This window comes from Ranitomeya variabilis, chromosome 4, assembly GCF_051348905.1.
Source record: "Ranitomeya variabilis isolate aRanVar5 chromosome 4, aRanVar5.hap1, whole genome shotgun sequence".
NCBI classification, from domain to species: Eukaryota; Metazoa; Chordata; class Amphibia; order Anura; family Dendrobatidae; genus Ranitomeya; species Ranitomeya variabilis.
In genome coordinates, this window is record NC_135235.1 from 228,029,685 (window position 1) to 228,051,763 (window position 22,079).

General features: G+C 45.7%; 2 protein-coding genes across 5 annotated transcripts in view; one reads left to right on the forward strand and one right to left on the reverse strand.

The window, feature by feature from the left end:
* The window catches only part of LSR (lipolysis stimulated lipoprotein receptor), a 30,398-nt gene that overhangs the window by 5,828 nt on the left and 2,491 nt on the right, over positions 1 to 22,079 (forward strand). The window contains exons 1-6 of one of the 4 annotated variants that reach the window (XM_077260146.1): positions 13,203 to 13,493; positions 15,518 to 15,856; positions 15,938 to 16,057; positions 17,910 to 17,966; positions 20,689 to 20,835; positions 21,788 to 21,946. In XM_077260146.1, coding sequence (XP_077116261.1) covers positions 13,439 to 13,493; positions 15,518 to 15,856; positions 15,938 to 16,057; positions 17,910 to 17,966; positions 20,689 to 20,835; positions 21,788 to 21,946 — 877 coding nt within the window. In that variant the 5' untranslated portion in view covers positions 13,203 to 13,438. Of the gene's footprint in view, positions 1 to 13,202; positions 13,494 to 15,517; positions 15,857 to 15,937; positions 16,058 to 17,909; positions 17,967 to 20,688; positions 20,836 to 21,787; positions 21,947 to 22,079 lie in introns of those variants that run through there. The other 3 variants (XM_077260143.1, XM_077260144.1, XM_077260145.1) reach the window with 3 other exon arrangements.
* On the reverse strand, positions 5,005 to 7,887 carry FAM187B (family with sequence similarity 187 member B). Its single transcript, XM_077260148.1, has 2 exons — positions 6,980 to 7,887; positions 5,005 to 5,385 (listed from the first exon to the last, which is right to left on the reverse strand). Exons 1-2 carry the CDS (start codon positions 7,795 to 7,797, stop codon positions 5,052 to 5,054), a joined length of 1,152 nt encoding a protein of 383 aa, XP_077116263.1. The 5' UTR covers positions 7,798 to 7,887; the 3' UTR covers positions 5,005 to 5,051.

Here is a 22,079-nt window from a genome sequence, read left to right on the forward strand (position 1 = left end):
AGTGGATCTTATATTTCTGAATAATATGTGCAGCTGTAGTCACAGGAACATCACGCTGCTTGGAGATGGTCTTATAACTCACTGATTCCAAGATTGTAGACCCCTGTGATGATAGTTAGTGGACACATCATAATTTAACATGTCCCTTTTGTCACATTATTTTCAGGGGTCCCATCATTTCTGTCCAGGCCTATTTCATGAGTTTTATTTTTGTAAATTCTGTGGAAGCATGGTTGAAAAGCAATGTCTGACTTTCATTTATTCATTTTCATAGATCTTTTATTTATTATTACTTTTGTCAGATTCAAGTTATTTCTCTGACCATTGTGGGTCTGTCTGTCATTAAACAAGGGCTACCAACAATTTTGACCCCGTGTGTACTTTTGCAACTGTAAAAAAACTTTTTTTGGGACTGAAATAAAAAATGAAGACTAACACCATCCCCCCAACAATGCCACACGTGCACATTTTAGAGTGAGTGGGCTCATCCTTGTAGGATATAAAGGTCTGTGTCTCACTACTTTTACCTCCTCTCCCCTCTCACGCCATGCATTTTGAGACAAATCTGCAGCTGCATCCCCCTCCTCTTGCCACTCTGACCTTTTCTTTAGTCTTACAGACTGAGCTAATGTAAAAATCTGCAGCTGCATCCCCCTCCTCTTACCTCATTCCAATCTGACCTCTTCTCTAGTCGTACAGGCTGAGCTGATATAAATAAAAACTGCAGCTGCATCCCCCTCCTCTTACTTCGTACCACAGGACCTCTTCTCCAGTCTAATAGACCGAGCTAATGTAAAAAAAAACTGCAGCTGCATCCCCCTCCTCTTACCTCTCTCCAATCTGACCTCTTCTCTAGTCGTACAGGCTGAGCTGACATAAATAAAAACTGCAGCTTCATCCCCCTCCTCTTACCTCGTACCAATCTGACCTCTTCACTAGTCTTATAGACTGAGCTAATGTAAAAAAAACTGCAGCTGCATCCCCCTCCTCTTACCTCGTATAAATCTGACCTCTCCTCTAGTCTTACAGACTGAGCTAATGGTAGGAAAAACTGCAGCTGCTTCCCCCTCCCCTTACCTAGTACCAATCTGACCTCTTCTCTAGTCTTATAGACTGAGCTAATGTAAAAAAAAACTGCAGCTGCATCCCCCTCCTCTTACCTCGTATAAATCTGACCTCTCCTCTAGTCTTACAGACTGATCTAATGGAAGGAAAAACTGCAGCGGCATCCCCTACCTCCCCTCTTGCTTCAGCTCATTTATCTTGCTGCTGCTATGTGAGGGCCTTTGATCTACTCCATTTTTTCATCACTTTACCTCCTCTTCCCTCTCACAGCATGCATTGAGAAACACTGCAACTGCATCCCCCTCCTCTTACCTCTCACCACTCTGACCTCTTCTCTAGTCTTACAGACTGAGCTAATGTAAAAAAAATGCAGTGGCATCCCTCTCCTCCCCTCCTGGCTCAGCTCATTTACCTTCTTGCTGCTACTTGAGCACCTCAGATCTACCCCATTTTCTCATCACTTTACCTCCTCTCCCCTCTCTCAACATGCAGTCCCGGCTGATGAGCGAAAAATTGCAGCTGCATCCCCCTCCTCCCCGCCTTTGCTCTTGCTGCACCTCCTATATGTCTCAGGTGTGATGTCAGGATCTGTGTTTTCAGCCAACCCATTATATTATCACTCTGACCTCTTCTCCAGTCTTAAAGACTGAGCTCAAGTAAAAAAAACTGCATCTGCATCCCCCTCCTCCCCTCCTGATGTAACTTATATCATTGTATTGTATCTAAACTACATTCCTGTTTGGACAATCCTCTATGAAATGAATCAATCTTTAAACTGATACTTTTTGCCTCCACTGATACATTTTATGTCCACTGATACATTTCTTCTGCTGGCAACTCATTATCTGGATATAAATGTAGCAAAACAAAGATGATGCTATTCACTTTAAGCAAGTGATATTATCTGGAAATGTACCTTTTTCTAGTTTTTGATGTTTTCTTGCCTGTTTTTTATTTGTAACAAATTCTTCTTTAATTTGCGCCTTTTATAAGTCTATTTTATATTTCTTCTTCATTTTTTTATTTTTTTTTTTGGGGGGGGGTCGGCTTACCTGTGTTTTTCCCACATTTGCAGCCAATTCATCAAAAAGTTGCAAAATCTGATGCAATTGTGCTCCAGTCCCCATCGCCCAGAATAGTTTTACATATGCCTGCAATTTTTGCACAAATTTAGAGTAAAATGCGCCAAGTAAATAAACAAAAATAAAGAACACAAAATTAATAAACCACGTGCGTCAATTTGAAGAATTTGGGGTAAAAAAACTTCAACGAAGACAAAAACTAATAAAAAATTCTGAATGTTTTCTAAAGTAACATACCATGGAAGAGAAGCAGGACAAAGGCACAGCTGTATGACCTCGGGTTGATGAAGCTGCACATACACCAGGGATGACGGGTGCCACTTCCAAAGGAAAAGAATCTGTATGTCCACATAAAAGAGAGCGGATTGGCACATACTGTCCCGTGCAACAAAATCCTTTATTGTGGCATCATCATACCAACAGCAGGCAGATAAAACAGTGGAGCAAATACAGAAGACAATCGTTTCACGCTTACATTGCGCTTCAACAGGACCTGTTAAAGCGCAATGTAAGCGTGAAACGATCACCATCTGTATTTGCTCCAATGTTTTATCTGCCTGCTGTTGGTATGATGATGCCACAATAAAGGATTTTGTTGCACGGGACAGTATGTGCCAATCCGCTTTCTTTTCTATGGACATATGTTTTCTAAAGTAAAACTTCTTAAAATGTTTTTGTAACTTTTGGTGTTTTGTCTTCAGTCTTTACTAACTTTTCGAAATGCGGGTGGAACTTGGCAAATGGAAGAAGTGTATCAAATTTTATGCGGGAAAACTGCCAGAAATGTACTTTCAATCCCCGGGTGGCATAACATTTCTGGCTTTGCCTAACGATGTACCAAATTAATTAAGAAGCTCACACTTTCGGATAAATTCGTCGCATTCTGAAACGAGACTGGCGCATGAAGCGCCATCGTATTTCGGAAAGTTTCAGAACGTCAGTGAAAAAAAAGTTTCTTTTTTTGAGTTGTTACAACTGGTTATATTTGTTCTACACTTTCTGAGGCTTTTCTGTCTAATTAATTAGTGACACATTTCCTTTATTTCTAATCCCTGGTAATGAGGCAGATTTGTGGCTCAAGACTTTAGGGAAGCCGGATGGCGGCATCTGCAGAACCTCTTGGATGGAGAGCAGTTTTGCCAGGAGCGGCCATATTATTCATACTGTACATATTTGTGACAGGTCACAGTCCTGGTTGTGTCTGTCACAGCCGGGGGCCGCAATCCAAGTGTGTAAATCACCTAAACAAAGGGTGGGATTATTAATCCGGGGGCCATGAGTCACAAACATTAGTCATTGTGAGCGAAGATCTGCAGGGACATCATCAATGGACTGTATGATACACACAGCCAGCGGCCACAACGGTTCATTGTCCAGGGAGCCATGCAGAAATCTACTCATCTGGACCAAACCTATGACATCTCCAGCATCGGCACTAGATTAATTCTCAGTTACATCTACATAGACGTTATATCAAATTCAGATCCGACCACTCGGAAGGAAATTAATAATAATTTTTTTTTTTTTAAATCAGTTTTCTTTTTGTATCTTTTGACTTTTTTCCCTCTAAGTTTTATATAAACGGTTCATTCTTTTTGAGCAAAGTAAAAAAAAATGATTTTTATTTTTGTATTTAACTTTAGTGCAAAAAAAACCCAAATTGCATTTACTGCTAAAATATTGCAAAAATTTGCATTTAAAAACAAAAAAATACTCCTTAAAGGGAAAAAAGGGGAGGAAGTGACGTTTGCGCAAAAATGGAGCAACTTTTTAAAAAGTTACAATTGATGAATCACCTGGAAGTTCCGAACTTTATTAACAATGACAAACATAAAAGATTAAATAAACGTGTAAAATAAAATTAAAAATTTTTTTTTGAATAACACAAATGAAAAACAGGAACAGGAAACACAAGACAAAAAAAGGTGCAAATATAATAGTGAATATATTCTGAATTCTGTACCAAAGGGTTAATATAATGGCTGAAGCATCAGGTTCCGGTAACTTAGTGTTTATTACGTCAGCTCCTGAATAATGCAGACAGCCAGGCAGGTGATACTGTGAGATCCGAGCACCGCAGGGTTGGATTTTTTTGCAAAACTGAAGGGGCTTTCTAATGAAGACAAACCCAGTCCATGTCCATTATTAGAGTTAAAGTACTTGAAAATGGGAGGTGATCCCTTTAATGAGTCAGGAAAGAGCCAGAACCCAAGTTATAAAGGACTCATCCAAACAAGTGCCAGGAAATACTATAATTCTTACTTTACCTGACCGCAGGGATGCTTTTTAAATGATAGAAAAGGTCTGATTTTTATCTAATATCTTGATCTTACATTCTGATTACTTTCTAAAGATTTCTTTACAGCAATCAGAAATTTGCTTTTCCCATACAGAGATCCAAATCTACAATATAGTGGCTTCCTGAAGTCACCACTAGAGGGAGTATATAAGTTACTGCATACAGTGTTGCTATTGAGATCAATGTACACGTTGTCTACAGTGTGCTCCCTCTAGTGGTGGTTGTGAGAAAGCACAATTGTATCATTTAAAGTTGTTTATTTGGAAACTGTTAGGGCAATAAGCTGAATATTGCGGATCTGGCACAAAAATCTCATATATTATGAGCCAAAGAAAAAGCAATTAGAGCACTGAGGCCATAGGTGAGCTCTACAAGGCTAATGTGAGGTCGGTGCTGGTTAATAGCTCACTGCCCAGTCCCCGATGGTCGAAGGCCTCCATAAAGGTGCACCTTACTTCTAGATGGGTTCAACATATGCATTGACTTCAATGGTGAAAGCCCATACAGTTAAACCAATCCTTTCTATAGAACACAGAACTTAAATAATTAAGCAGAACATTGATTTCTGGGATTTTATTGTTAACATTCCAGAATATTCTTTGATCCTAATGAATCTGACGCTCGGCGGTGTCCTTGCAGACCTGGAATATGCTTAGAAAGAAAAGGAACCCGAGGAATATGACCAGACCGAACATGATGGACTCAGTGAGAGAAGAACGTGAGGGCTCCGAGGTGTCGCTGAGATCATATATGGTCACACGGAACTGCCCCACCAGCCTCTGCTCCACGTAACACCTGTAGGTGCCCTCATCGGATTTATTGAAGAGGGGAATAGACAAAGTCCCTCCTCCTGTCGTCGTGTCCAGGATGTAGGAAGAGTTCTTCGTCATCTGTAGTAATCGTGTAAAAGTAGTGTTTCTGTGTTCCCAGGACACGGCTCTGTGGGTGTAAACATTAAAGGGGTAATATGTAAGGAGGGCAGGATATAATGGAATTAGAGCCTGCCCTTCGACCCTCTTGTTTTTTTCTGTAATATTTAATTATAGCCCAATCCCTATTTTTATCCCTAAACTTAGCCCTAACCCTAGTCCTATTCCCAACCCACAGCATAACATTAGCCCTACCCTAACCTTAGCCCTAACCCTATTCCTAAGCTTAGCCCTAACCCTAGTATTATCCCTAACCCTAAATCTAACCTTAGTTCTAACCCTAGTCCTATTCCCAACCCTAAGCCTAACCATAGCCTTAACCCCAGCACTATTCCTAAACCTAACATTCTCTCTAAGCAAATCCCTAACCCTATCCTATGCCTAACCTAACCATAGCCCTAAAACTTAAATTAGTCTCAACCTTAGACCTTTTCCTAAACATAATCCTAACCCTAGCCATAATCCTAGTCCTATTCCTAACCCCAATTGAACCTTAGCACTAAACCTTACATTAGTCTTAACCTTAGTCCTTTTCTGAAACATAAGCTTAACCATAACCCTAACCCTAGTTCTAAACTTAAATCTAACCTTAGCCCTCACCCTAGTCCTATTCCTAACCTTAACCTTAGCCTTAACCCTAGTCATATTCCCAACCCTAAGGCTTAAAGCTAGTATTATCCCTAGACATAGCCTTAGTCCTAAACCAAAGCCTATTCCTAAACCGAACATTATCCCTAACCACAGCCCTAACCCTAGTCCTATTCCTAACCTTAGCCTTAACCCTAGTCCTATTTCCAAACCTAAGCTAACCATAGCCATAACCCCAGAATTATTCCAAAACCTAACCTTAGCCCTAAACATTATCCCTAACCATATCCCTACCCCTATCCTATTCCTAACCTAACCTTAGCCCTAAACTTTAAATTAGTCTTAACTTTAGACCTTTTCCTAAACATAAGCCTAACCTTAGCCCTAACCCTATTTCTATTCCTAACCCCAAACCTAGCCTTAGCCCTAAACCTTACCTTAGTCTTAACCTTAGTCCTTTTCAGAAACATAAGCCTAACCACAGCCATAGTCCTAAATGTAAACCTAAGCTTAGCCCTAACGCTAGTTCTATTTCTAACCCTAACCTTAGCTCTAATCCTAGTTTTAGTCAGAGAAGTTAAAACCATTTTTCAATCAGCTCTAAAGACAGTATTGAATACGGCGCACAGTCTTCATTCATGAGCTGCCAATCTTCTGTTATCCCAGTCACTGCTTATGTGTAACACAGAGGTGGAGATGAGCTTGTCATCAGCTGCTGCGCTCTACATAGGCAGCGACCCGAGATGAAAAAGTGCACTTCATTATACTGAGAGCTTTAACATCTTGGTTGCTGCCTATGCAGAGCGCAGCCCTCGGTGACAATCTCATCTGCACAGCTGTGCACTTCATAGACAGGGCAAGGAGAAATTTTGTGCACACAGACCACCTCTCAGCCCTTAATGCTTTGCCACTGCATAGATCGCCACCAATGTTATCTCCTAAAGTGTCAAAGAATTTTTTGTGGAATTCGACTTCCCAATCCATGGAAAACAGAAGGTTTTCTGCTTCTTGCTTACTCGTAGATCGAAGCCATTGGACACGTAAGCAAGACATCGGCGTGGAGATAAGTGCGATAGTTGTCTATCACCATCATGAAGTCTTCATCCTCCGTAGATGCGATCTCATTACAAGCCTCCGTACAAATCTTAATCCTTAGCTCAGGTTTGTGTAGAGACCGAATCTGACTATTATTGGATTGCGAAAGTCCACACGGCCGGGGCGTCTCTATAACGAAGGAGTTTCTTGTGATCGTAACGTAGCAAAACCCAAGTCTCTTCATTTCCCCTGGCATCCTGCACCGGTCACAGAGCTGCCAATCGTTCCATACGGTGAACATCTTCGCAATGCCCACCTCACCCAGGTCTACGCTGTGGTTGGTTTGGACACTTTGGCCCAAAGAGACATGTGAGATGTAGATGTTTGTGGTGTCCTGGAAATCAATTTCGTAAGAAGCCAGAAGTCTCCTCTCATATTTACAAGCGTAGATTCCCGAGTTCTCCGCTCTAGGGGAAAGGAGCTTGAGATTTCCGGATTCTATCTCAGACCTTGAGATCAGATCCAAGACCTTCATATGTTCTTGCCGGTTGAGATTATCCGAAGGCGTGGAACCGCTACTTTGTCTGAAAGTCAATGCCTGCATGTTGGGCTTGTTCCATTCAAGGTATTGCCATTGCACAAGGGCGTTTTCAGGTCGGTCTCCACATTTTAGAGTTATGGAATTGTAAGAAGCAAATGCGGTTCTACAAGGTTGTTGAGCCGGACAGAACACAGTTTTGGCAGATGCTTTCTTACGTAGTAGGATCCCCAAAAATAAAACGAGGGGCACTAGGTTCATTGATCTGGATAGGTATTATCACTAGTGTGTGCTGGACTGATCGTCTGCTCTTCCACTATGGACGATGCGGAACCAATGAGGTCATAAAACACAAAGATTCCATCAGAATCAAAGACAATTGTTGACTACCACAGCTAGGCGGAGTGGTCATACGTGCTCTTCTAGGAGGGAGCATGCTCAGCTGTTTCTGTGTCTTACACAAAGATTTATAACTTCTCCAAAACTCTATAAAATTCCTCATCGAGGCCTTCAAAAGCATACAACTCCTCATCGTGGCCTTCAAAAGCATACAACTCCTCATCGTGGCCTTCAAAAGCATACAACTCCTCGTTGTGGCCTTCAAAAGAATACAACTCCTCATTGTGGCCTTCAAAATTTACCAAGAATGTCTAAAACTGGAGAACCTGTCCTGTACTATATTCCACACAAAGCCTATTGATATGAAAGGACAATGTGCAACACCTTATTTCACCTGTGGTGGCGCTGTAGGAAAACTGAAAACGTACTGCTAGGTGTCCCCACAGATTACAGGGATCTAAGTCGGCTACTTTTCTCATAGGGGACAACTGAAGTTCTGTCACAATCACATTTTGCTTGCAACTTTGTGTTGCCAAAGTGTAAAGCTCAATAAATAAAAATGTGTGTTTGTTTGTTTTTACAATGAATCCAATGGATCAGTACAGGTGTATATGATCAGTACAGGTGTATGGTCAGTACAGGAGTATATAACCAATACAGGTGTATATGATCAGCACAGGTGTATATGATCAGTACAGGAGTATATGATTAGTACTGGTGTATATGATCAGTACAGGTGTATATGATCAGTACAGGTGTATATGGTCAGTACAGGTGTATATGATCAGTACAGGAGTATATGATTAGTACAGGTGTATATGATCAGTACAGGTGCATATAATCAGTACAGGTGTATATAACCAATACAGGTGTATATGATCAGCACAGGTGTATATGATCAGCACAGGTGTATATGATCAGTACAGGAGTATATGATAAGTACAGGTGTATGGTCAGTACAGGTGTATATGATCAGTACAGGTGTATATGGTCAGTACAGGTGTATATGATCAGTACAGGTCTATATAATCAGTACAGGTCTATATGGTCAGTACAGGTGTATATGATCAGTACAGGTGTATATGGTCAGAACAGGTGTATATGATCAGTACAGGTGTATATGGTCAGTACAGGTGTATATGGTCAGTACAGGTGTATATGATCGGTACAGGTGTCTATGATCAGTACAGGTGTCTATGATCAGTACAGGTCTATATGATCGGTACAGGTGTATATGATCGGTACAGGTGTAAATGGTCAGTACAGGTGTATATGGTCAGTACAGGTGTATATGGTCAGTACAGGTGTATATGATCAGTACAGGTGTATATGGTCAGAACAGGTGTATATGATCAGTACAGGTGTATATGATCAGTACAGGTGTATATGATCAGTACAGGTGTATATGGTCAGTACAGGTGTATATGGTCGGTACAGGTGTATATGGTCGGTACAGGTGTATATGATCGGTACAGGTGTATATGATCGGTACAGGTGTATATGATCGGTACAGGTGTATATGGTCAGTACAGGTGCATATGGTCAGTACAGGTGCATATGGTCAGTACAGGTCTATATGGTCAGCACAGGTGTATATGATCAGCACAGGTGTATATGATCAGCACAGGTGTATTTGATCAGCACAGGTGTATATGATCAGTACAGGTCTATATGGTCGGTACAGGTGTATATGATCGGTACAGGTGTATATGGTCAGTACAGGTGTATATGGTCAGTACAGGTGTATATGATCAGTACAGGTGTATATGGTCAGTACAGGTGTATATGATCAGTACAGGTCTATATGGTCGGTACAGGTGTATATGATCAGTACAGGTGTATATGGTCAGTACAGGTGTATATGGTCAGTAAAGGTGTATATGATCGGTACAGGTGTATATGGTCAGTACAGGTGTATATGATCAGTACAGGTGTATATGGTCAGTACAGGTCTATATGGTCAGCACAGGTGTATATGGTCAGTACAGGTGTATATGGTCAGTACAGGTGTATATGATCGGTACAGGTGTATATGGTCGGTACAGGTGCATATGATCCGTACAGGTGTATATGTATATGATCCGTACAGGTGTATATGGTCAGTACAGGTGTATATGATCAGTACAGGTGTATATGATCGGCACAGGTGTATATGATCGGTACAGGTGTATATGGTCGGTACAGGTGTATATGGTCAGTACAGGTCTATATAATCAGTACAGGTGTATATGGTCGGTACAGGTGTATATGGTCAGTACAGGTGTATATGGTCAGTACAGGTCTATATGATCAGTACAGGTCTATATGGTCGGTACAGGTGTATATGGTCGGTACAGGTGTATATGATCGGTACAGGTGTATATGATCGGTACAGGTGTATATGATCGGTACAGGTGCATATGGTCAGTACAGGTGCATATGGTCAGTACAGGTCTATATGGTCAGCACAGGTGTATATGATCAGCACAGGTGTATATGATCAGCACAGGTGTATTTGATCAGCACAGGTGTATATGATCAGTACAGGTCTATATGGTCGGTACAGGTGTATATGATCGGTACAGGTGTATATGGTCAGTACAGGTGTATATGATCAGTACAGGTGTATATGGTCAGTACAGGTGTATATGGTCAGTACAGGTGTATATGATCAGTACAGGTCTATATGGTCGGTACAGGTGTATATGATCAGTACAGGTGTATATGGTCAGTACAGGTGTATATGGTCAGTAAAGGTGTATATGATCGGTACAGGTGTATATGGTCAGTACAGGTGTATATGATCAGTACAGGTATATATGATCAGTACAGGTGTATATATGATCCGTACAGGTGTATATGGTCAGTACAGGTCTATATGGTCAGTACAGGTGTATATGATCAGTACAGGTGTATATGATCGGCACAGGTGTATATGATCGGTACAGGTGTATATGGTCGGTACAGGTGTATATGGTCAGTACAGGTCTATATAATCAGTACAGGTGTATATGGTCGGTACAGGTGTATATGGTCAGTACAGGTGTATATGGTCAGTACAGGTGTATATGATCAGTACAGGTGTATATGGTCAGTACAGGTGTATATGATCAGTACAGGTCTATATGGTCAGTACAGGTGTATATTATCGGCACAGGTGTATATGATCGGTACAGGTGTATATGATCGGTACAGGTGTATATTGTCGTGTCGGTACAGGTGTATATGGTCAGTACAGGTGTATATGATCAGTACAGGTGTATATGGTCAGTACAGGTGTATATGATCGGCACAGATGCATAAGGTCGGTACAGGTGTATATGGTCGGTACAGGTGTATATGGTCGGTACAGGTGTATATGGTCAGTACAGGTGTATATAGTCAGTACAGGTGTATATGGTCGGTACAGGTGTATATGGTCGGTACAGGTGTATATGATCGGTACAGGTGCATAAGGTCGGTACAGGTGTATATGGTCGGTACATGTGTATATGGTCAGTACATGTGTATATGGTCAGTACAGGTGTATATGGTCAGTACAGGTGTATATGATCGGTACAGGTCTATATGGTCAGTACAGGTGTATATGATCAGTACAGGTGTATATGGTCAGTACAGGTGTATATGATCAGTACAGGTGTATATGGTCAGTACAGGTGTATATGATCGGTACAGGTGCATAAGGTCGGTACAGGTGTATATGGTCGGTACATGTGTATATGGTCAGTACATGTGTATATGGTCAGTACAGGTGTATATGGTCAGTACAGGTGTATATGATCGGTACAGGTCTATATGGTCGGTACAGGTGTATATGATCGGTACAGGTGTATATGGTCAGTACAGGTGTATATGATCAGTACAGGTGTATATGGTCAGTACAGGTGTATATGGTCAGTACAGGTGTATATGATCAGTACAGGTGTATATGGTCAGTACAGGTGTATATGATCGGTACAGGTGCATAAGGTCGGTACAGGTGTATATGGTCGGTACATGTGTATATGGTCAGTACATGTGTATATGGTCAGTACAGGTGTATATGGTCAGTACAGGTGTATATGATCGGTACAGGTCTATATGGTCAGTACAGGTGTATATGATCAGTACAGGTGTATATGGTCAGCACAGGTCTATATGGTCAGCACAGGTGTATATGATCAGTACAGGTGTATATGGTCGGTACAGGTGTATATGGTCGGTACAGGTGTATATGATCCGTACAGGTGTATATGATCGGTACAGGTGTAAATGGTCAGTACAGGTGTATATGGTCAGTACAGGTGTATATGATCAGTACAGGTGTATATGATCGGTACAGGTGTATATGGTCAGTACAGGTGTATATGATCAGTACAGGAGTATATGGTCAGTACAGGAGTATATGGTCAGTACAGGCGTATATGATCGGTACAGGTGTATATGGTCAGTACAGGTGTATATGATCAGTACAGGAGTATATGGTCAGTACAGGCGTATATGATCGGTACAGGTGTATATGATCAGTACAGGTGTATATGGTCAGTACAGGTCTATATGGTCAGTACAGGTGTATATGATTAGTACAGGTGTATATGGTCGGTACAGGTGTATATGGTCAGTACAGGTGTATATGGTCAGTACAGGTGTATATGATCAGTACAGGTGTATATGGTCAGTACAGGTGTATATGGTCGGTACAGGTCTATATGGTCAGTACAGGTGTATATGGTCAGTACAGGTGTATATGGTCAGTACAGGTCTATATGGTCAGTACAGGTGTATATGATTAGTACAGGTGTATATGGTCGGTACAGGTGTATATGGTCAGTACAGGTGTATATGGTCAGTACAGGCGTATATGATCGGTACAGGTCTATATGGTCGGTACAGGTGTATATGGTCGGTACAGGTGTATATGATCAGTACAGGTGTATATGATCGGTACAGGTGTATATGATCAGTACAGGTGTATATGGTCGGTACAGGTGTATATGGTCGGTACAGGTGCATAAGGTCGGTACAGGTGTATATGATCTGTACAGGTGTATATGGTCAGTACAGGTGTATATGGTCAGTACAGGTGTATATGATTAGTACAGGTGTATATGATCGGTACAGGTGCATAAGGTCGGTACAGGTGCATAAGGTCGGTACAGGTGTATATGGTCGGTACAGGTGTATATGGTCAGTACAGGTGTATATGATCGGTACAGGTCTATGAGGACAGATGTATGCGGACAGTTCCATATGGGTCAGTTGTTTCTCCTCCTGGATCAGTGACTTTGGCTTTGTGCTTTCCCTGCAGCCTCCTGACATTGGGACTCCTCCCTCACACAATGCTGGGGGCGGGGCTCTACCTGGGCTGAACCATTCCCCCTCACGGAAGCGGCGGCTCCCTCCTGCTCCCTGTTTCCGGAGTTTTCCCTGGCCGCCGGGCAGGTGCTTGTATCCGCGGACACTTCTTTTCCCGGCCCTGGTCCCGTGTGTCGGTCGGGGGTCCCCTGGGTCCGCTGCTCCCCCTCTCGGGCACCGGTGGGCGGCTCCGCTGTACCTGGGCTGCGGCCGCTCCTGTGTGCGGAGCTTTGGGCGTCAGACGGCGGCGATGGCGGAGCGGGGCGGCTGCTGTCCGGCGCTGCTGTGTCTGCTCTTCCTGTCAGGTAAGTGCCGGGACCGGAGGTGGCTGGGAACTGACTGCGGGGAGAGTGGAGTTGTTGTACCTGAGGTCCCCGCGGTATATATATATATAGGTATGTACAAGGCTAGTTACATGGTGCCTACAAGTTATTAGATGGGGGCGGGTTCTGTAATAGACAACTGGGCGGGGTCTCCATACAATGGCAGTTGTACATGTGGGTGGAGTCGCGTACAATGTGTCGGTGATGTTTCCTTTTTCTCACCGCTCCGCATCTGTGACACTTTTTAATTTCTTCTCCATTTTTTGGGAGGTGACGTCTCCTTATTTTTGTTTTTTTTCTCTGTTCACCGTATCAGAGAAATATTCTTAGTTTGGAGTGTTCCGCACTCGGCGACACCAAACATGGGTGTTTTACTGTGACCCCGGCATGTTGGGGGGTTATATGTGCTGATCAGTGGGACCCCCAGTGACCGGAGACAGGAGCTCTGCAGCCCGATACTGTGCACATGCTCCTCTGCTGCATCCATCCTCTATGGGACTGCCGAGCATACGCACATCTGCTCCATCCATTCTCTGTAGGACTGCCGAGCATACGCACCTCTGCTCTATCCATTCTCTATGGGACTGCCGAGCATACGCACATCTGCTCCATCCATTCTCTGTAGGACTGCCGAGCATACGCACCTCTGCTCTATCCATTCTCTATGGGACTGCCGAGCATACGCACATCTGCTCCATCCATTCTCTGTAGGACTGCCGAGCATACGCACCTCTGCTCTATCCATTCTCTATGGGACTGCCGAGCATACGCACATCTGCTCCATCCATTCTCTGTAGGACTGCCGAGCATACGCACATCTGCTCTATCCATTCTCTATGGGACTGCCGAGCATACGCACATCTGCTCCATCCATTCTCTGTAGGACTGCCGAGGGGGCAGGCATTAGTATGTAGGGTGTATTATGGGATGCCTCGTTCTATGTTGTTGTGACGGGCTGTCACTTGACCGGTTCCTTATTGGAGGATGGCTGATTTTTCTTATTGGGGGCTCATCACCTTCGTCGCCTCGTTACGTTATTTACAGGCCATTATTCTTTCACCATTAGGCTGTGTGCACACGTTGCTGATTTTTCGCGTTTTTTTTCGCTGTTTTTCCCTATAAAAACGCTATAAAACCACAAAAAAACAGCATACAATATGCATCCCATCATTTAGAATGAATTTCGCAATTTTTGTGCACATGATGCGTTTTTTTCCGTGAAAAAAACGCATCGCGGTAAAAAACGCAGCATGTTCATTAATTTTGCGGGTTTTTTTGCGGATTTCCCACTATAAAATGCATTGGGAAATGTCCGGAAAAAACGCACCAAAAATGCGGCAAAACCGCATCAAAACCGCGGCAGAAACGCATGCAGATTTCTTGCAGAAAATTTCAGGTTTTTCTCAGGAATTTTCTGCAAGAAATCCTGACGTGTGCACATAGCCTGAGGCTGTGTGCACACGTAGCATATTTTTCGCGTTTTGACTGAGGATTCGCCTCCAGATTCCGGACATTTCCCTCCAGATCAGGTCTGGTGGCTGTTGTAATATAGCGCCCCCCGTCCGTTATCGGGGTAGTACGTTTTTCTGATCATTCTTGTGCTGACTTTTCCCCTCTGGTTTCGGTGCTGTGGGGGATGGGCTTTCAGGGTCAGGCTGGGGGTGGGGAGTGGCTGACTGTTACTGGTGCACGGCAGGAGGGCTGAAATGGGAGCAGCCAGCACAATAACAAGAGCCCACACCTGCACACTCCCCACCGCCTGGACGCGCGCTGCTGCCACCTCCTGGACACTACCATGTACTGCAACCTGAGATCCTTGCAGATTTCTATTTACATTTTTGTTAGAAAAGATTTTGGTAAATTTCGTCTGCTGTTCTGCCAATGTAAAATGCAGCGCAAGTTCCGTCCCACAAAATCAGCGGGTCTGTATAAGAGGGTCTGTTCTGTGCTATGTGATGGGAATCCCCCCAGACTCTGTGTTCAGTCTCCATCTCATCTGTTTGCAGGCAGCGCCTCGGCCATGCTGGTAACCGTGAAGAATCCCTTCAATGTGGTCATCTTGTTCCAGCCCATCACGCTGCAGTGCTCGTACGATACCAGCTCGCTGACTCCCCCTATTGTCACCTGGAAGTTCAAGTCCTACTGTAGGGACCGGATCGCGGACGCCTTCAGCTCCAGCTCCAGCATGGACTCCACCACCAACAACCTGATGCAGCAGGCCGGCTACAACCCGTACGTGGAGTGCCAGGACAGCAGCCGGACCGTGCGGATCGTGGCCACCAAGCAAAGCAACACGGTCACCCTGGGGCAGTACTACCAGGGGCGCCAAATCACCATCAATAACAGTAGGTGGCGAGGGTCAGCCTGGGCGCCGTGACACCCCGCACTGTCCGGTGATGCCACCTTCTGCTTTGTGCTCTCTCCAGATGCAGATCTCGCCTTCGATCAGACGGCCTGGGGAGACAGCGGAGTCTACTACTGTACAGTGTTCTCTGCGCAGGACCTGACCGGGAACAACGAAGCCTACGCTGAGCTCATGGTACTGGGTAAGAGCATCCTCATCATCCGCACAGCAGCACTCCGCACGTCACAGGCAGAGTGCGAACACCAGCGAATCTCCTCATAGAAAAGCTAAATACCCCTGGTATCAGTATTGTATGTACACAGTGACTGCACCAGCAGAATAGTGCATGCAGCTCCGGGGTATAATACAGGATGTAACTCAGGATCAGTAATGTAATATATGTACACAGTGACCGCACCAGCAGAATAGTGAGTGCAGCTCTGGGGTATAATACAGGATGTAACTCAGGATCAGTAATGTAATGTATGTACACAGTGACTGCACCAGCAGAATAGTGAGTGCAGCTCTGGAGTATAATACAGGAGGTAACTCGGGATCAGTAATGTGTGTACACAGTGACTGCACCAGCAGAATAGTGAGTGCAACTCTGGAGTATAATACAGGATGTAACTCAGGATCAGTAATGTAATGTATGTACACAGTGACTGCACCAGCAGAATAGTGAGTGCAGCTCTGGGGTATAATACAGGAGGTAACTCAGGATCAGTAATGTAATGTATGTACACAGTGATTGCACCAGCAGAATAGTGAGTGCAGCTCCGGGGTATAATACAGGATGTAACTCAGGATCAGTAATGTAATATATGTACACAGTGACCGCACCAGCAGAATAGTGAGTGCAGCTCTGGGGTATAATACAGGATGTAACTCAGGATCAGTAATGTATGTACACAGTGACTGCACCAGCAGAATAGTGAGTGCAGCTCCGGGGTATAATACAGGATGTAACTCAGGATCAGTAATGTAATATATGTACACAGTGACTGCACCAGCAGAATAGTGAGTGCAGCTCTGGGGTATAATACAGGATGTAACTCAGGATCAGTAATGTAATGTATGTTCACAGTTACTGCACCAGCAGAATAGTGAGTGCAGCTCTGGAGTATAATACAGGATGTAATTCAGGATCAGTAATGTAATGTATGTACACAGTGACTGCACCAGCAGAATAGTGAGCGCAGCTCTGGAGTATTATGCAGGATGTAACTCAGTGGATAGTGGATTATTGTGGTTAGTACTTGAGGAGACTCTCTGATCTCTTCCCGAATTTCAGCTCCATGAAGGATGAAGAGAAAACCTATATCCTGCTGGGGGAAGAAGAGCGCAGTGAAGATAGCAGTGCAGTGTGTGAGCGCATCCATAGACTGCAATAAAGACTACTATGATCTGCCATTGCCTTTATAACCCTCCCCCTGGATGTGCCCCTTCCATCACTCTGATCCCTTTTCGCTACTGAATATTTGGTTTGGCAAAACTAATGTTTGTTTGGTCCTGCCAATAAAGCTATGAATATGAACTGTAGTTTTTTTTTGTTTTGCATTTATAAAGCTGCAGAATTATCTGCCGGTTAATGCTGCCATCTAGTGTTTCTTTTAGGGATTGCTCCATATACCTCAGTCATTGGTGGGATTTCTGTCGGGACACAGTTGTACACAACATTGCATTATGAGTAACCTTGGAGTCGGGAGATATTCTGTTGGTGATTGTTGCAGTGACTCCTTTGATCACTTGTATTTGTTCTTCTCATGCGTTGCAGCAGTTTCTTTCTGTACAGCAGTTGACATTGGAACATTTCCAGCTCTGTTCATCCTGAGCCTCTTGGTGCATGAATAGATGACACAGCATTGCATTTAGTGAGAGCCGCTGTAATCCCTCCATCTTTATTTTAACATTTCAGTTTTGTTTTGGAAATTTTGTAGTTTTTGAGGGGCGGGCGGGGGCAGGGATTTTCTTACTAGCCCCCTCTGCAAAAAATACAATAAAGAACGAGTTCAGATCTCTATTTAGTAACTTGTGTTTCTTTTGTCCTTTAGGCAGAACATCAGAGGGCTCTGAACTATTACCAGACTTTCAGATAGATAACATGGAAGGTAACCATCCATGCTGAGCCATGATGTAGTGCAGCAATGACAGGGGGGCGGATTTGGTGAAGGGTTACGAATTTTGCACAGGGTGCTGGTCACTGTGGATTGAGGCTCAGATGGGCCATGGCCGCACATGACCCTGTTCCGCCTCTCCGTCTTCCCTCTCTGTCTTCTCTCTCGCTCTCCCTCTCCCCCCCCCTCTCTCCCCCCCTCTCCCCCCTCTCTCCCCCCTCTCTCCCCCCTCTCTCCCCCCCCCCTCTCTCCCCCCTCCTCTCTCCCCCCTCCTCTCTCCCCCCCTCTCTCCCCCCTCTCTCTCCCCCCTCTCTCTCCCCCCTCTCTCTCCCCCCTCTCTCTCCCCCCTCTCTCTCCCCCCTCTCTCTCCCCCCTCTCTCTCCCCCCTCTCTCTCCCCCCTCTCTCTCCCCCCTCTCTCTCCCCCCTCTCTCTCCCCCCTCTCTCTCCCCCCTCTCTCCCCCCCTCTCTCCCCCCCTCTCTCCCCCCCTCTCTCCCCCCCTCTCTCCCCCTCTCTCTCCCCCTCTCTCTCCCCCTCTCCCCCTCCCCCTCTCTCTCCCCCTCCCCCCCTCTTTCCCCCCCTCCCCTCTCTCCCCCCCTCTCTCCCCCTCCCCCCTCTCCCCCCTCCCCCCTCTCCCCCCTCCCCCCTCTCCCCCCTCCCCCCTCTCCCCCCCTCCCCCTCTCCCCCCTCCCCCTCTCCCCCCTCTCCCCCCTCTCCCCCCCCTCTCCCCCCTCTCTCCCCCCCTCTCTCTCTCCATCTCCCCCTCTCTTCCCTCTCCCCCCCTCTCTCCCCCCCTCTCCCCCCCCCTCTCCCCCCCTCTCTCTCTCCCCCCCTCTCCCCCCCTCTCTCTCCCCCCTCTCCTCCCCCCCTCTCTCTCTCTCTCTCTCTCTCCTCCCCCCCTCTCTCTCTCTCTCTCTCTCTCTCTCTCTCCTCCCCCCCTCTCTACACCCCCAACCCCCTACAATCTCAATCTGTGTGCTTCTCAGGGGGAGGAGCAATCAATAAGTTGCTAACAATTTAGTTCCTTGCCCCCTCACTTCCGCAGTCTAGTGCAGGCCATGGTGGTTTTTTCCTTCTCAAGTAGTCGCATAGAGCAATGAGCTGGTGTGGTGCGAGGGCAGCGATCCGTTCTGATCTCTGCAGCTTTGCTTTTGGTTTTCTCTCTTGTGCTGTAGTTGTGATGGTGGATCCTGCGCACATCAGTACCACGGAGGCGTCTCTGCACTGGAGCCCTGGATGGTGCATTGGATATGGTTCCTTTTATTTTATAATCCTAATACAGAGCTGGGGATGCACAAAGCGATTTATCACATGGGGAGGGATTCTCGTCAGTCAAGCACTTAGTTGGCAGAAAGCTCTGTGTATCCCCGGCCTGTATGAAGCTGCCTTTTCTCTTGTGCATATTTTGCTGCCTTTTGGACCTAATTTTGCTCTGGTGTACGTGAGCAGGAGCGGTGCGGAGCCTGTGGTGCTATTGGATGCTGCTGGATGCACAATAGCCTGCTGACTGCAGAGGGAGATGCGCCGGCTGCTCTGCTGTGGAGGGAGTAGTGCCGGCTGCTCAACTGCGGTGTTGGCTGTGGAAGGAGTGGCGCCAGCTGCTCGGCTGGGTAGGGAGTGGCGCCAGCTGCGGAATGAGATGCGACGGCTGCTCAGCTTCGGAGGGAGTGGCAGGGCTGTGTTGGGAGAGGCGCTAGCTGCTCTGCTGCGGAGGGAGTGGCGCTGGCTGCGGAGGGAGATGTGACGGCTGCTCAGCTGCGGAGGGAGTGGCGCTGGCTGCGGAGGGAGATGTGACGGCTGCTCAGCTGCGGAGGGAGTGGCGCTGACTGCGGAGGGAGATGTGACGGCTGCTCAGCTGCGGAGGGAGATGCGACGGCTGCTCAGCTTCGGAGGGAGTGGCAGGGCTGTGTTGGGAGAGGCGCTAGCTGCTCTGCTGCGGAGGGAGTGGCGCTGGCTGCGGAGGGAGATGTGACGGCTGCTCAGCTGCGGAGGGAGTGGCGCTGGCTGCGGAGGGAGATGTTTCGGCTGCTCAGCTGCAGAGGGAGTGGCGCTGGCTGCGGAGGGAGATGCGACGGCTGCTCAGCTTCGGAGGGAGTGGCAGGGCTGTGTTGGGAGAGGCACTAGCTGCTCGGCTGCGGAGGGAGTGGCGCCGGCTGCGGAGGGAGAGGCCTCGTCTGCAGTGATCCTCTTTCTACAGTTCTTACAATGATTACATATTTTAAAGATATGTAACCTCTCCTTATGTGATGGGAATAAGCTGCTTTCTTTCCTTTTACACTATTATTATTTTTAGGGAAATCTGTCCTCAAACATTGTAACCTTTTTGTGAACTAATAACCGCTTCCTGACCCTGATCACAGCTGAAGGTTTGTTACAGTGTAGCACTGCATAGATTTTTACTGTCACTATGTTTCGGATTGCCTGCACTGATACATTGTTAGCAAACCAGAATGTTTCCATTCACTGACAGTAAGCAGAGGTCTTGTAAGTGGTGATTGCTCCCCGTAGCTGCAGAGCTTTCCATTCCTCTTCCTGTGAGGCCTCGGTAATGAGCCGCCATGTGCAGGATACGTCTGATCTTATGACGGGAGGCCTCCATCCTGCTTACTGTCAGCGCCTTATTGCTGCGGCGTCTGTGCCCTGACCGGGGATTAATGAGCCTTTTGACCCTTTTTCTCCTGCAGACTGTGACGTTTCTCTTCTCTCGTGTTTTGCAGACTGGCTTTTCGTGGTACTTGTCGTCCTCGCTGGATTTTTCCTCGTGCTCATGATTGGGATCTGCTGGTGCCAGTGCTGCCCACACACCTGCTGCTGCTACGTGCGGTGCCCGTGCTGCCCTGAGAAGTGCTGCTGCCCCAGAGCTCGTACGTGTACTGCCGCAGACACCGCATTTCACCTATTCCTGCATGTATATGGCGCCAGTCAGATTGGGCTGTATTAGCCGAGCCTGTTCCCATAAAACATGGGATTGAGCTACATCCTGGCAATGTTATACGCTATTGCTGTCACTATAAAATTTATAGCAGCCATTGTGGTCAAGAAATGTCAGAGGTTCACTCTTTTAGTTCTTCTGACGCCCCTTCTCTCACATTAATAATACCTGGAGGACATGTAAGAAAAAAGTTACAAAAGTCTGTGCTAATTATTATTCTTATACATATTTGTTTTGTGACACAAAAACCTATTGGATTTTGTGGTTAATGATATAATTGTGGCCGACTGCCATCACCACTAGGGGGAGCTCACAGCATATGGATTTATAATTGTGTCCAATAGGAGTTGTATAAATCTGTTTGTAGTGAGTTCCCTCTAGTGGTGGCTGTATAAATCTGTATGTAGTGAGCTCCCTCTAGTGGTGGCTGTATAAATCTGTATGTAGTGAGCTCCCTCTAGTGGTGGCTGTATAAATCTGTAGTGAGCTCCCCCTAGTGGTGGCTGTATAAATCTGTATGTAGTGAGCTCCCTCTAGTGATGGCTGTATAAATCTGTATGTAGTGAGCTCCCTCTAGTGGCGGTTGTATAAATCTGTATGTAGTGAGCTCCCTCTAGTGGTGGCTGTATAAATCTGCATATAGTAAGCTCCCTCTAGTGGTGACTGTATAAATCTGTAGTGAGCTCCCCCTAGTGGTGGCTGTATAAATCTGTATATAGTGAGCTCCTTATTGTGGTGGCTGTATAAATCCATACAGTGAGCTCCCTCTAGTGGTGACTGTATAAATCTATATGTAGTGAGCGCCCTCTAGTGGAGACAGCAGACATGATGTCTTGATTACTTTGCTATATAACATGTGTAATTGATCTCTCTGTTCCACGCAGTATATGAAGCCGGGAAGGCAGCCACTTCCGGGGTACCCAGCATGTATGCCCCCAGTGTCTACGCTCCTTCCATGTACTCCCACCAGGTGAAGATGCCGCCACCGCCAGGATCTGTCGTAAAGATGTACAATGGCTATGATTACGACGCAGCGAGCTCCGGTGAGGATTGATGTTGGCTAATCTCAGACCCTGCAGGACATTTAATATTACAGGCGGCAGATTCGATGCAAAATCTAGAGTGGATTATTGCAGCTCATCTGTGGACCGACCCTTGAAGGATAAAACTGCTGCT

Coding starts and splice junctions, on each gene's coding strand:
- FAM187B (XM_077260148.1), bottom strand. CDS start 7,797: ATGAACCTAGTGCCCCTCGTTTTATTTTTGGGGATCCTACTACGTAAG. Junction 5,386..6,979: donor CCAATGGCTTCGATCTACGA/GTAAGCAAGAAG, acceptor TTACACCCACAG/AGCCGTGTCCTGGGAACACA.